At 42.1% G+C, this 14,324-nt stretch overlaps 2 protein-coding genes across 2 annotated transcripts in view; one reads left to right on the top strand and one right to left on the bottom strand.

The window, feature by feature from the left end:
* Positions 1–14,324, top strand: part of FARSB (phenylalanyl-tRNA synthetase subunit beta) — a 228,268-nt gene that overhangs the window by 86,631 nt on the left and 127,313 nt on the right. The window lies entirely within an intron of this gene.
* MOGAT1 (monoacylglycerol O-acyltransferase 1) overlaps positions 3,651–14,324 on the bottom strand; it is a 38,357-nt gene continuing 27,683 nt past the window's right edge. Inside the window, exon 6 of the mRNA XM_003818674.5 lies at positions 3,651–3,841. Within this exon, the coding sequence (XP_003818722.3) occupies positions 3,687–3,841 (155 nt within the window). The 3' untranslated portion in view covers positions 3,651–3,686. The remainder of the gene's footprint in view (positions 3,842–14,324) is intronic.

Raw genomic sequence — 14,324 nt, 5'->3', positions numbered from 1 at the left:
GGTAGTTTGAAAGAGACGTAAAGTTACAGATGTGTGGACATGATAACCAGATTCCACCTCCATGTTTCCCATGATAGAAACATACATTCTACCGAAAGCAGGGATGTCACTTTTAATCCTACGCATACAATAAAGGTTCACCCATCATCCCTAACATATACACATTTTGATGTTTTCATAGTAGTTGCAAGGGATTTGCAGCAAAACATCTAGCATCACTTACTGTTCCCCTTTGAAAAGATCAAACTGGGCTGGCCTTCATAAGCACTGAAGCTGCAACCTTCATCGTGAGCATGATAGACGTAGCTGGTCATCAACAATTTCATATGCTTCTAGCTGCAAGACAAAAGCAATGACTCAGGCTGCACCCAGGGTGCAATGGAAACACAGGGAAAAATGTCCAAATCAAACAGCATACATGCACATTTTCCCAAGGAAATGTTTCTCTTACAGTGTTCTACGGTTATTTGCATTATCAATGTTTTGCTTTGCTGTTTAAAAAAAAAAGTTTTGTTTTTTTTTTTTTGAGATGGAGTTTCACTCTTGTCACCCAGGCTGGAGTGCAGTGGCGCAATCTCACCTCACTGCAACCTCTGCCTCCTGGGTTCAAGCGATTCTCCTGCCTCAGCCTCCTGAGTAGCTGGGATTACAGGCACGCACCACCATGCCCGGCTAATTTTTGTATTTTCAGTAGAGACGGGGTTTCACCATGTTGAAACCCCGCCAGGCTGGTCTTGAACTCCTGACCTCAGGTGATCCACCCACCTCGGCCTCCCAAAGTGCCGGGATTGTAGGCATAAGCCACCGCACCCGGCCACTGTTTAAAATTTATGTGCAATTACCTAGTTGATGGGAACCTTTACAATGGAAGATATCTCCATCAAGCCATACTAGTGAATATGGCCAACATTTGTCTGGTAGCAAAAATTCATATGAAAAAATTCATTAGCGATCTACAGGACTGGACTATATGAAACTTACAGGTATACTTTGAATACATAAAAAGACTTCTGGCATGGCCAAATTAAGACCTCTAGAGATTGTAATACGTGAAGAGATAACCCATCCTACATACCCTCTGCCATGTGTACTGAAAAATAACATTTTATGTATGCCAAAATTAAAGTTGCTTATGTCTAGACTTTTTAATGGCAAAATTCTAGATAATTTCATGCGAGCAAACTTTTTTCACTTTTTAATGCCTCCGATTTACAAGCATGGGCTTTAACTGCCTGCTGGATAACCCAGCGGATGTTGGGTGGTCAGCTTCGCCTCCTCACTACTAGGTGTGAGATTAAAACGCATACCTCTGTGAAATTGCAAATGATGACGTGGCATGGGCTTTTAATAAACTTCTCCAAGGGGATACAACTCATGGGTTTTAAAAAATAAGTTAAAGGTCCTGCTTTGACCAAAATTGAAGTAATTTCAAGCCCACAGGTCAGTGGACCCCTGGATTGCTCAACTAGGGTGAAGCCAAAGGGATTCTGGCCCAAAAAACTTCATGTAGAGCAATTGAGAAGTTTCAGGCTTTTTGTAGGTGACATGCCCTCCTTCTTAAGGCATTACCCAGCATGACTGTATTTTGCTGTGACTAAACCCCAATCCAGCCTCTAGCCCAGAGCTGAATATTTAAAAATTGGAAGCCTGAAGGCATATTACCAATAAGTTGGGAGGCAGCTCCCTGAAGTTGCCTACGAACACCTGGAGAAGAGGAAGCACAAAAGCAAACATCTAGCAGTGGACATGGGTTGGAAACGAGACATTCTTCTTGTGGAATGACTAGTTACTTAACACTTAGTGACTAATTATCAGAAACCTCTTTCTGACTTGCTCCCTGTGAATTGGCTTACGGTATTGTTGATTACCGGTTCAGAGCAATCAGACACAGCAAATATTCTCCTTCTGCAAGTGGGTCTTACCTTAAAACAGGTCTCATCCTATGGTACAGCTTTAAAAATTCTCTGCTTAATGGAAAAGTTTGTTTGCATGTTTAGCTATAAATGCATTAATCAAACAAGTACTTACTTTGTGCCTACTAAGCGCCATAAGCTGACCTGGGCACTGAGGAGATGTCAGTAAACAGGAAGGACAAGGTCCCTGCTCATGCTGGGTCAGAGAAGAGTCCTAAGCCCGGCGAACTGTGAACTGGACGTATCTCACCAGGGAGGACACTTTCTTTCTTTCTTTCTTTTTTCTTTTCTTGAGATGGATTCTCACCCTGTCGCCCAGGCTGGAGTGCAGTGGTGCAATCTCCACTCACCGCAACCTCCGCCTCCCAGGTTTAAGCAATTCTCCTGTCTCGGCCTCCTGAGTAGCTGGGACTACAGGTGCCTGCCACCACACCTGGCTAATTTTTGTATTTTTAGTAGAGACGGGGTTTCACCATGTTGGTCAGGCTGGTCTCGAACTCCTGACCTCAGGTGATCCACCCGCCTCAGCCTCCCAAAGTGCTGAGATTACAGGCATGAGCCACCACGCCCAGCCGGCACTTTCTTTTAGAGATTATTTTATAATGAAAAGGCCATTCAGGAAGCAAATTAAAACCATTTCTCTTAGCATGAAAACTTTTTGGAATTTCCTGGTATGGAATTTCCAGAATTTCTAGTCCTGAATCATGTGCAAAAGCCTATCTTCCGAATAGATTTCCCTCTCTACAGCAAAGGAGCATGATTCTAAGCATGAATAGAGAAATGAGGAGCCATTCTCCTGTCCACATGAGTTTTCGTATGACAGATTCAACCCATTTTGAAAATGGCAAAAAATCCTGCACTTTTGTTTAAAAATTTGTTGTTGATATGACCAAAGGCTCAAACTATCTAAATATTAAAAGTATCTTTATTCACTAACAAATGTCATGTTCAAGCAGAAAAAAATATTTCCTCTTGCTGTATATGGCAAACTATTTTACACAGTGTCTCCCAAATGGGCTGGCTGTGCTGAACAACAGTTGTCACACTTTGTGAAAACACCACCTTAAGTTATTGTGATGTTTAGTAAGAGGGTCTAATTATTATTATTATTATTATTATTATTATTATTGTTTTGAGACAGAGTCTCACTCTGTCTCCCAGGTTGGAGTGCAATGGTGCGATCCCGGCTCATTGCAACCTCCACCTCCCAGGTTCAAGTGATTCTCCTTCCTCAGCCTCCCTTGTAGCCGGGATTACAGGTGCCCACCACAATGCCCAGCTAATTTTTGTATTTTTAGTAGAGACGGGGTTTCACCATGTTGGCCAGGCTGGTCTCAAACTCCTGACCTCAAGTGATCTACCTGTCTCGGCCTCCCAAAATGCTGGGATTACAGGCGTGAGCCACTGTGCCCGGCCGGGTGTAATTACTTTTTGAAGCTTTCTTTTGTTTTTCAGAGCACAAGAATAATTCTAAACTTGTTCATAACCTGTAAAATGATTTTGCCTTCATAGGCAAGGAAAATTATTAGATGTCTTATAGTCATCTCCAACCTTATCCTACAGTCATCTGTGTTTTTATTTACCACAGATACACCAACATTCATCGCCATAAATAATACTTTTCTGTTGCAAATTTGATGCCACAGTCAAAAGAAAAAAAATAAACGTCTTTAAAATATTTATTCTCACAATAGGATGGTCTCTTATCCTTCTTTATGCCTTATTACAGCCAAGTCATTTATTTTTATTTTAAAATTTTTTTTTATAGTCAAGTCATTTTAAAACAAGAGTCTCGTGCTCTGGAATGCCATACTTTCCTTTGTGCTCCTCAAACAATTTCCTAAGTTCCTCCATATAGGTCTGATGTAACTCCTCAATCTGCTCCTGGGTCGGGTTCAGAGTCTGACGAACAGGGATCGGGCGGCCAACTGCAAAAACAGGGAATACATCATACGTGAGGAACTAAAACCGCTCCACCACAGACCGCCGCCCCTAATGCACAGCTGTGAACACAACTGCCAATCAGAATCCCTCCAGCCTGCTCACTCCAATCCTTGTTTCATTTCACTGGCTGCCTGCAGTGGTCACACCACTCCATCTGATAACAAATAAAGAACTTTCCTCCTCAGCAGACACTGGATTGTCGGGACCCTGGTGGTTTTGACTTTGAGTCAAATGAGCTACTGTGCTGACTGCAGCTGGGAGGTGAGTGGACATAGCTGTGTGTCCACGTCACCAGCTTCCTCCCTCTGGAACAGTTGACAGCCAGACCACAGTGCCCTGATTATTACTGACTGTGAATCCTCATGTCACGTGGCAGTCCTCTAGTCTGACTCTTCTTTTTGAGACAGAGTCTTACTCTGTCACCCAGGCTGGAGTGCAGTGGCACAGTCTCAGCTCACTGCGAACTCTGCCTCCCGAGTTCAAGCGATTCTCTTGCCTTAACCTCCCACTGAGTAGCTGGGATTACAGGCTCCCACCACCATGCCCGGCTAATTTTTTTTTTTTGTATTTTCAGTAGAGACGAGGTTTTGCCATGTTGGCCAGGCTGGTCTTGAACTCCTGACCTCAAGCTGGAATTACAAGGGTGAGCGACTGGCCAGGCCCAGTCTGCCTCTTTTGAGTGTCTTTCTAAACAATTAAAAAATACATATCTTCACAGCTAAGTATCTGTATTAGAGAAATACACATAAATGACGTGGATTCCATTGTTTGTAATAGCGGGTAACTGAAAAACAGCTAACGTCTCAATAGAGAAACTGTTAAATAAACCATGTAATAGTCATTCAATAGAATCCTAGGCAGAAATTTTTAAACAATGAAATAATATAAATATGTGTACACATACACACACAAATACACACAGATGTCTAAAATGTATTAAGTGGAAAAATAATTTGTAAAATAATACAGTATGATCCATTTTTGGAAAAAATGTTTATATTCCTAGAAGTATTATACGTTTTTAGTGCATGGAAAAAAGTCCGGAAAGAGAGAGAAACATAAAAGTTCCTTTTTGGTAAGGAAGTAGGGATGGGGAAATTTCACTCTAACTGTATTATATAAATTTTCTACAAATGAGAATGCATTTGTGTTTTTCCAAATACACTAATTAAAAACAAATCTGGCAACTTCTATACATATTTTAAAAGGTATTTATATAACATCTCACTTGTCTCTGATTTTTAGAAAATACAAAAATTCCCATGGTTTTGGCTCTTGCACTCGCTGCGCCACCTGCTGGTCGGATGCTGCTACTGATGCCAAGGGTTGAAAATGTACAGGATGGCTGGGCGCAGTGTCTCACGCCTGTAATCCCAACACTTTGGGGGGCTGAGGCAGGTGGATCACCTGAGGTCAGGAGTTCGACACTAGCCTGACCAGCATGGCGAAACACCGTCTCTACTAAAAATACAAAAATTAGCCGGACGTGGTGGCGGGCACCTGTAATCCCAGCTACCCGGGAGGCTGAGGCAGGACAACCTCTAGAACCCAGGAGGCAGAGGTTGCAGTAAGACCGGATTGCGCCACTGCACTTTAGCCTGGGGGACAGAGCAAGACTCCGTCTCAAAACAAACAAACAAGCAAACAAACAACAACAACAAAAAGAAAATGTGCAGGAAGTTCAATGAGGCAGCAAACTGCTGCCTCTGACCTCATTAGCTTGGGCATGAGGTCAGGTGGGCTCTAGGTAATGAATGGGACCCACAGTAGAGCGACCTTTGTCCTATCCTGAGTCATCCCATGTCACATACGAGGTTCTGATTCATGTCAGTAAGAGTAGGTGGTTAGCTAAGCAAAATATGAACAAATGTTAAGTCACAGAGAAGGAAGTGATAAATGACTTCAGTATGGGAGCTGAGGGGGCACAGAGGACACACATACATACACACATCCTTACTGCAACATTAATATTCTCAAATTGCTAAGAATTTAACCACACATAGCCTTGAAAAGCTCATGTGGTTTTCTTTGATAGCTTGGATGTCATATTTATACATAGTAGACATAAGTCCTGTTTAACTCAACACAAAGAACAGGAAACAACCATCTCACTGTCAATTGTGGCTGGAAATATGGACTAGCAGAGGCTAACGTAGTGATGAGGTGGAACTGGGAGCGGGAGTTGCACAAAAAGCACAAGGCTGGGCTGGGTCTAGTCCCAGCTCACCAGTAAGTGCCCTGAGCAGGTGACTTTCTCTCTGGCCTTAATTTCCTTTCCCTTTCCCTTTCCCTTCCTTCCCTTCCTTCCCTCCCTTCCCTCCCTCCCCTCCCTTCCCTCCCTTCCCTCCCTCTTTCTCTTTTCTTTTCTTTTCTTTCTTTCTCTTTCTTTCTTTTTCTTTCTTTCTTTCTCCTTCCTTCCTTCCTCCCTCCTTTCCTGCCTTCCTTCCCTCCTTCTTTCTCTCTCTCTTTCTTTCCCCTCCCTTCCTTCCTTCCTTCCTTGTTTTTCTTTCTGTCTGTCTTTCTTTCTGAAACAGAGTCTTGCTCTGTCAACCATGCTAGACTGTAATGGTGTGATCTCGTCTCACTGCAGCCTCCGCCTCCTGGATTCAAGCAATTCTTGTGCCTCAGCCTCCCAAGTAGCTGAGATTACAGGCATGTGCCACCATGCCCAGCCAACTTTTTTGTATTTTTAGTAGAGACAGGGTTCACTATGTTGGCCTTGCCGGCTTCAAACTTCTGGCTTCAAGTGATCTACCAGCCTCAGCCTCTCAAAGTGCTAGGTCGGCGTGAGCCACCACAGCCAGCCTCTCTGGCCTTAATTTTCACATGCATAGGATAAAAGAATTCCAAGATCTTGAAGCATTCTTCCAGCACTGAGCTTTTTTGTTGTTTGAGGAAGATATGGAGAAATCTACATATAAATCTACTAGCAAATTTGTGGCTTTGTTAAAATAGCTTCTGTTTTCTTAGTGAAATTATTCCAGTGAGAGAGGTCAATGTAACTATTCAGGGTAGGGGTAAGGGACCAGTAAAAAGACTCAGTGGTCTAAGAAGATGAAGTGTGTTCTTCTCTGCTTACTTTAGCTAGTACTCGTACATTCTGAATTAGTGAGTCTTCTTTCCTCTGAGCTATCCTACAGCTAATTTCAATCCTGTTCTTTTCTCATTAATTGTTTTACCACATTTCAGATGGTTCTTCCAGAGAGCTTAAGCATGCTCATATGGAATGAATTTTTTTTTTTTTTTTTTTTTTTTTTTTTTTAGACAGAGTTTTGCTCTTTCTCCCAGGCTGGAGTGAAGTGGCACGATCTCAGCTCACTGCAACCTCCACCCCCCAGGTTCAAGCAATTCTCCTGCCTCAGCCTCCCAAGTAGTTGGAATTACAGGCACGCACCACCATGCCAGGCTAATTTTTGTGTTTTTAGTAGAGACAGAGTTTTGCCATGTTGGTCAGGCTGGTCTGAAACTCCTGACCTTGGGTTATCCGCCTGCCTCGGCCTCCCAAAGTGCTGGGATTATAGGCGTGAGCCACCATGCGCAGCCTAGAGTGAATTTATAATCATAAGACTTATCCCTTTAAACTGTGAGATAGACATAATCTTCTTGTCTTTGCCTTAGTTATAGGAAAAGTGAGGAGCTGAAAGTTCCTAAACTACACTCAAAAAAGCCCAGGAAATTAATACGACTTAAACCCAGCATTCCTGCCCCTGCTTCTTAAACTAACCCCAAACCGGATTAGAGAGTAAGAAATCTTTCTCAATTGCATTTTAGGGATGAAGCCAGAAGTAACAGAACACAGATCATAATCATACCTTTACTAAATAATTCAAAAAAGCCCATCTCAGGGAAATGAGGTTGAAAGCTACCAGCCTATTAGCAGTGGAAAACAACATGCTATTGTGAGTTCAGTTCCAATATAGCTGCCCTGAAGCTAACTTGTGCCTATACTGGAAATAAAGCTATTATTTATCGAGGGTCTACTAGATGTTATTAAGTCAAATCCCCGGAAAAACCTAGCAAGACAGCCATTATTGTCCCTGTTTTACAAATGAGAACAATGGGCACAAGAAGGCTAATTAATTAGCCAGCCCATGGAAAAACACCACAAACCCGAATGACGGTGTCAGAAATATAAAACTTCAGGGAATGGGCTCCAGCCAAAAGACAGAGAGATGAGGACATTGAGATATCCATGCACCCTCTTGGCTCTCAGACAGTCACTTCACCTTCTGCAAAAGGGAGGACAGATGGAGAGAATAGCTGATCAGGGCCTTGGCTCTGAGGGCCCCTAGCTTGCTTCAAATCCTAGCCCTATTGTCAGAGGCACTGGAATCAGTGCAACTCCACCTTGAATAGGGGCTGGGTAAAATAAGGCTGAGACCTACTGGGCTGCATTCCCAGATGGTTAAGGCATCCTAAGTCATAGGATGAGATAGGAGGTTGGCACAAGATACAAGTCACAAAGACCTTGCTGATAAAACAGGTTGCAGTAAAGAAGTTGGCCAAAACCCACCAAAACCAAGATGGCAACGTATGACCTCTGGTCATCCTCACTGCTACACTCCCATTAGTACCATGACAGTTTACAAATGCCATGGCAACGTCAGGAAGTTACCCTCTATGGTCTAAAAAGGGGAAGCATAAGTAATCCACCCTTTGTTTCGCATATAAGCAAGAAATAACCAAAAAAAAAAACCATGCTCTGTTTACGGAGTGGCCATTCTTTTATTCCTTTACTTTCCTAATAAACTTGCTTTCATTTTATGGACTTGCCCTGAATTCTTTCTTGTGTGAGATCCAAGGGCCTTCTCTTGGGGTATGAATCTGGACCCCTCTCCTGTAACACTATCATAACCTACCCCTAATCCCTTAGGCCCAACATTCAATTACTTGGGGTCTCAGCCTGCATCAAAGACCTCATGAATTATAAGCTTTCATCACATTTTACTCTTACTTATCATGAGAGCTCAAGGTCCTCATCTGTGAAACCAGTATAGTAAACATCCCTGCCATACCCAACTCCAGTGTTGTGAGGGTCAAATAAAAAGATCTACTTGGAATTGTTCCATAGTGAGTTATTGCAAATTGGGATACTCTTTTTTTTTTTCTGGAGACGGAGTCTCGCTTTGTCGCCCAGGCTGGAGTGCAGTGGCGCGATCTCGGCTCACTGCAAGCTCCGCCTCCCGGGTTCACGCCACTCTCCTGCCTCAGCCTCCGGAGTAGCTGGGACTACAGGCGTCCACCACCACGCCCGGCTAATTTTTTGTATTTTTAGTAGAGACGGGGTTTTACCGTGTTAGCCAGGATGGTCTCGATCTCCTGACCTCGTGATCTACCCGCCTCAGCCTCTCAAAGTGCTGGGATTACAAGCGTGAGCCACCGCGCCCGGCCGGGATACTCTTAAAAGGGTCCCTAGAGCCCTAGAAGGCCAGAATTTTCTCTCTCCACAGAAACATCTTTTTAGTACTAAGGAGAAGAAAAAACATTTTCAACATAAGCCTAAGTTGAAACTTCTGCAAAACTCCCTTTTTACAAAACAAAGGGGGAAAAACTCAGCTGCATCAGGCTGCTCTTAGAAATAGAATTCCTTGCCCTGGAAAAAAAGCTGCCAACGCCTACTTGTGACAGAGTCAGGAATCATAGCTTTTGTTTATGTTTCACTGCTTTTTATAGCTGGTATGCTCAACTGCTCCATTTTCCAATTCCATCCAACAATTCAAGATTAGTTATGCATGTATTGCCTTACACAGCTATCTTGCTTCAGTTTCTACGGTGCTATGCTGTACCTAAGATGAGGGAGCTTTGTGGGCTTGTGGTATACACAGCTGGAAAAGCATTTAGAAGTGGGCATTATTTTTTTTCTCGTGGAGGCAACCAGTAGATTATTCATAGCAAAAAAAGAAAAAAAAATCTTTGTTTTACTATTCTGTAATTGTAAAGATTCTGTAGAGTTGATTGTTCTAATAGTCTCATGCAGGAATTACTCTCCAAGATGCTACATAGCTGTATATTAGAGAAAAAACAGGCAGAGGCTGTGTGGCCAACAAGGGTTAAAAGGAGCAGGAACCTGGGTGTCAGATGAAGCCGGAACGCAAATCAGGGCTCACCCGTGGCTTATGGTGGAGGCTCAAAAGATGCCCAATGTCAGCCTGTGTACATGTGAGTATGTATAGGTCCACACACAGACACACTCACTCATGAACATTCATTGAGCACTTGATATGTTGTCCTGGGTACTGAAAGGTGGAAGAATATGCCACCCTAAAATATGCCACTTTGGCACAGAGATTATTTTGAGCTAAAGGCACTAAAAACAAACAAACAAACAAAAAACAAAACAAACAAACAAAAAAACCCTCACGTACAAGAAGGGCACTCTAACCTCCCCTTTTCTTCCTGAAAGCAGGAAACAAAATTCCTCTGCAGAATATGCCCTCCCTATAGTAGGAAGGAAGGAACGTTATCACCAGAGATGTGGAGACACGCCAAGAGAAATCTGTTCAGACCTTATTAAAATAACTCTTATCTTCCTTTAGTCTCCCCATTTACTTCAGCTATTTTTCCACAATTGCCTTTCTTTGTTCAACCTCATATATAAACTCAGCCCTTGCCCTTCTCTGGGTCTTCATTTTCTTATGGGGGTTCCCACATACTTGCAAAAATCTGCATGCTTTTCTCCTGTTGGTTGATGTCAACTTCATTCTCAGGCCCAGCCAGTGACCCTAAGAGGCTAGAGGTAAAGTTTTGCCTCCCCTACAACACCATGTTTGTGCCCTTATTTCCTTTAATCTCTTTAATTTTACAATGAAAAATTAAGTTTCCCTTTCTTTATTTTTTTAAAAATATTTTACGAAATCCCTTACTTAGTCAGTTTTTAGTTTGTTTGTTTGTTTTTTGTGGTTTTTTTTTTTTTTGAGACAAAGTCTTGTTCTGTTGCCCAGGCTGGAGTGCATGGCTGGAGTGACTGCAACCTCCACCTCCCAGATTCAGTCTGCTTTTTTCCCATCAGAATATAAAAGTGACTTGAAACACAGTAGATTACTTTTGTCCTCATGTGGTTTCAAACTAGTTTTATTTAAATAAAATGCATTCCCTTACCTATCTTTTTTATTGAAAAAAAAAGTCAAACCTTCAGAAGGAATACAATAAGCACTTGCCTACCCCCATCTAGATGCAGCAATTTCTAGCATTTTGTGCACGTGTGCACACATATGTGTGTATATACATGTGCATTATTATTTCTATTTTTGTGGGGCCATTTGAAAGTAAGTTGTGGACATCAATGATTCAATCATGTGAATCATCCCTAAATATTTCTGCAGTATTACTTAAAAACAAGAACAATGTCCTATATAACAACACCATTATTATACTCAAGAAATGTAACCTCTTTACAATATTATTTTGTACTTAATCCAAATTCAAACTTTATCAATCACCTCAATATCGTTCATAGTTGTTTTCCCATCAATCTACAACAGCTGTTGTGTTGTATGTCTCTGAGGACCCCCTCCCTCTTGTCTCTTATGACACTGATATTTTTAAAGAGTCCAGGCCAGTTGTTCTGTACAATGTCCCACAATCTGGATTTGTCTGATTATTTCCTCATGATTTGATTCAGATTAACATTTTGGCAAGTTACTTATACAGGGAACTAGAAACACATTTGAAAGCTCTCAACAAGCTAGGCAGGAGGCCTTTACTCCATTTACCAACCTGCATTTGCCTAGCACCTGGAGTCTAGACTGCCTTCCCATGTATCATGACATTTAATCCCCATAATATCCCTGTGAGAAGACAGAATAATTTTAACGGTCTCTTCTTTCATAGTTGTAAACTCTGAGGTTCAGAGAAGATAAATGAAACATTCAAAGTCGCTCAGAGTCAGACCTCAAACCCATACCACTTCCTTCTGTACATCCAGCTGCTGCATAATAAATGCCTCTTAATGCCAAGATCAATCTCTATGTGGCCAGCGCTAGAGCATCAGCCACAAGCCATCAGGGCACGCCTATGGATGGAAAGAACCCCCTCCTTTCCCCTCCCCTCCCATGCCCACCCCTCTTTTCTCTTTATCTCTCTCTCTTTCTTCTTTCTCTTTCCTTCCCGCCTTCCTTCCTTTCTTCTCTCCCTTCCTCCCTTCCTCCCTCCCTCCCTCCCTTTCTTTCTTTTTCTTTCTTTCTTTCTTTTTCTTTCTTTTCTTTCTTTTTTCTTCTCTCTTTCTTTCTCTTTCTTTCTTTTCCCTTCCTTCCTTCCATCCCTCCCCACTCTCTCTTTCTTTCTTTCTCTTTCTTTTTCCTTCCTTCCTTCCTTTCTCTCCTCTCTTTCTTTCTTTTTCTCTCTCTCTCTCTTTCTTTCTTTCTCTTTCCTTCCTTCCTCTTTTCCTTTCCTTTCCCTCTTTAATTCCTTTTATCTCTCTCTCTCTCTCTCTCTCCTCCTCTCTCTCTCTTTTTTTCTCTTTCTTTCGAGACAGTCTCACTCTGTCACCCAGGCTGGAGTGCAGTGGCACGATCTCCGCTCACTTCAACCTCTACCTCCCAGGTTCAAGTGATTCTCATGCCTCTTCCTCCCAACTAGCTGGGATTACAGGCGTGAGCCACCGCGGCCAGCCATGGGAAACTATTAAAGGATGGAGAATCCAGGCTTCTCTGGACACCTGTGAGAGGATTTAGCTAAGGTGATGATTTGGGATGAATCCAACTAATACTGAGTGAGTTGATGTTTATCTTATGACGTAAGGTAGCGCTTACTTAAGTTAATAAAGTAGGAGAGGGAGCAGAGGGACCACAAAATAACTTGCCGCTCTGAGATGTTGCCTGAATCCTTCCTGGGGTAGGACAGGGAGAATTCACGTCAGGGAGTCAGCAATGAAGCCACACTGCATTTCAAGTGCATGATTTAAAATAGAAATGAACACAGTCATTTACATCACTGTTTCAGCCTTATATTGTGTTTTATTCTCTGTGGCATTTGATTGACACATGGCTTTACTTTTTTTATGGAATTGTAAATGTTCTATCCTCCACTTGTGTTTTTTCAAGTAAATAAAAGTCTTTAAATACAGTCTTGAGGGTCTAGTTCACACAAATCGAGATGCTCTACATTATGGACTCCCATTCTTATACCTTAAGATCATAGCAGGTCAGTCTTTATGAAACATATACAAAACATATTCTTAGCTTGAGTTTTTAAATGTTTGAAACAACAACGGGATATTGAGGATGATACAGACTACTAATCATTGTAACTGTTTGCAGGGTAAGTAGAGGGAGGGACTGAAGCAATTTCCCCCTTTCTGAATGTTTAAGAGAAGCACATTGGACAAGTATGAGTGAAAACAAGTTAATACAGTTGCAGTTTTCCAGTCTTGACAACTAATTCAGATTCAGTAATTCCATTCAACCCTTGACTGATGATTATTTGTCAGTAGAGGTATAACTGGGCGATATCAAATGGCAAACCATTTAAAAAGTAAAAAAGCTTAACCAGGTGACAAGTGCAATCATTTAAGCCTACAGACTACACTTGCTTTCAGCATCAACAGCTTATTTCATGTGAGCATATGGTTACATTTCATTAAACTTTTAGTTCCTAATATCATGCCTTACAATTTCCTTTATATCATCCCCAAAGCTAACAATAGTACTTTGCATGTAAGAGATCAAAAATGGTTAATGAATGTTATGCCAAAAAAGTAACCAGCTTATCTTGAACAATACCATTGCAAACTTAAATTTATCTCAAAATTCCCATTACCCTAACTGATCAAGTCTGTTAACATTCCATTATATTAATTAAACAGCATTTAAGAATAATGTCATGTGAAATCCATTTCTGCTCCAGTTTTTCAGTTAATACTAGCTCTCGAATACTCAGCAAGACACCATCTCGTAAAAGGAAGAAATATTAAGAAATATCTCCCAACAGAAGCTGGGCGCGGTGGCTCACGCCTGTAATCCCAGCACTTTGGGAGGCTGAGATGGGCGGATCACAAGGTCAGGAGATCAATACCATCCTGGCTAACACAGTGAAGCTCCGTCTTTACTAACTAAAAATACAAAACAAAGTAGCCGGGCATGGTGGCGGGCAGCTGTAGTTGCAGCTACTCAAGAGGCTGAGGCAGGAGAATGGCCTGAATCCAGGAGGCAGAGCTTGCAGTGAGCAGAGATTGCGCCACTGCACTCCAGCCTGGGTGACATAGTGAGACTCCGTCTCAAAAAAAAAAAAAAAAAAAAAAAAAGAAATATCTCCCAACAGGTCAAATCTCCTCCAGCCCAGAACATGAAGTTTGCAGAAAGTCTGAAGCATGTGGCTGAAAAACTCTGTCATGAGCTCTGCAACAAAGCTGGAGTACACAGGTGCAACCTATGTCCAGAAAAATAGGTGTATGGGGACAAATGCTACCAGTTCTATAAAGATAGCAAAAGTTGGCTGGGAGCGGTGGCTTATGCCTGTAATCCCAGTACT

This window comes from Pan paniscus, chromosome 13 (assembly GCF_029289425.2).
Source record: "Pan paniscus chromosome 13, NHGRI_mPanPan1-v2.0_pri, whole genome shotgun sequence".
NCBI classification, from domain to species: Eukaryota; Metazoa; Chordata; class Mammalia; order Primates; family Hominidae; genus Pan; species Pan paniscus.
Note: the sequence above shows the minus strand (reverse complement) of the source record. Positions and strands in the feature narration are given on the sequence as shown.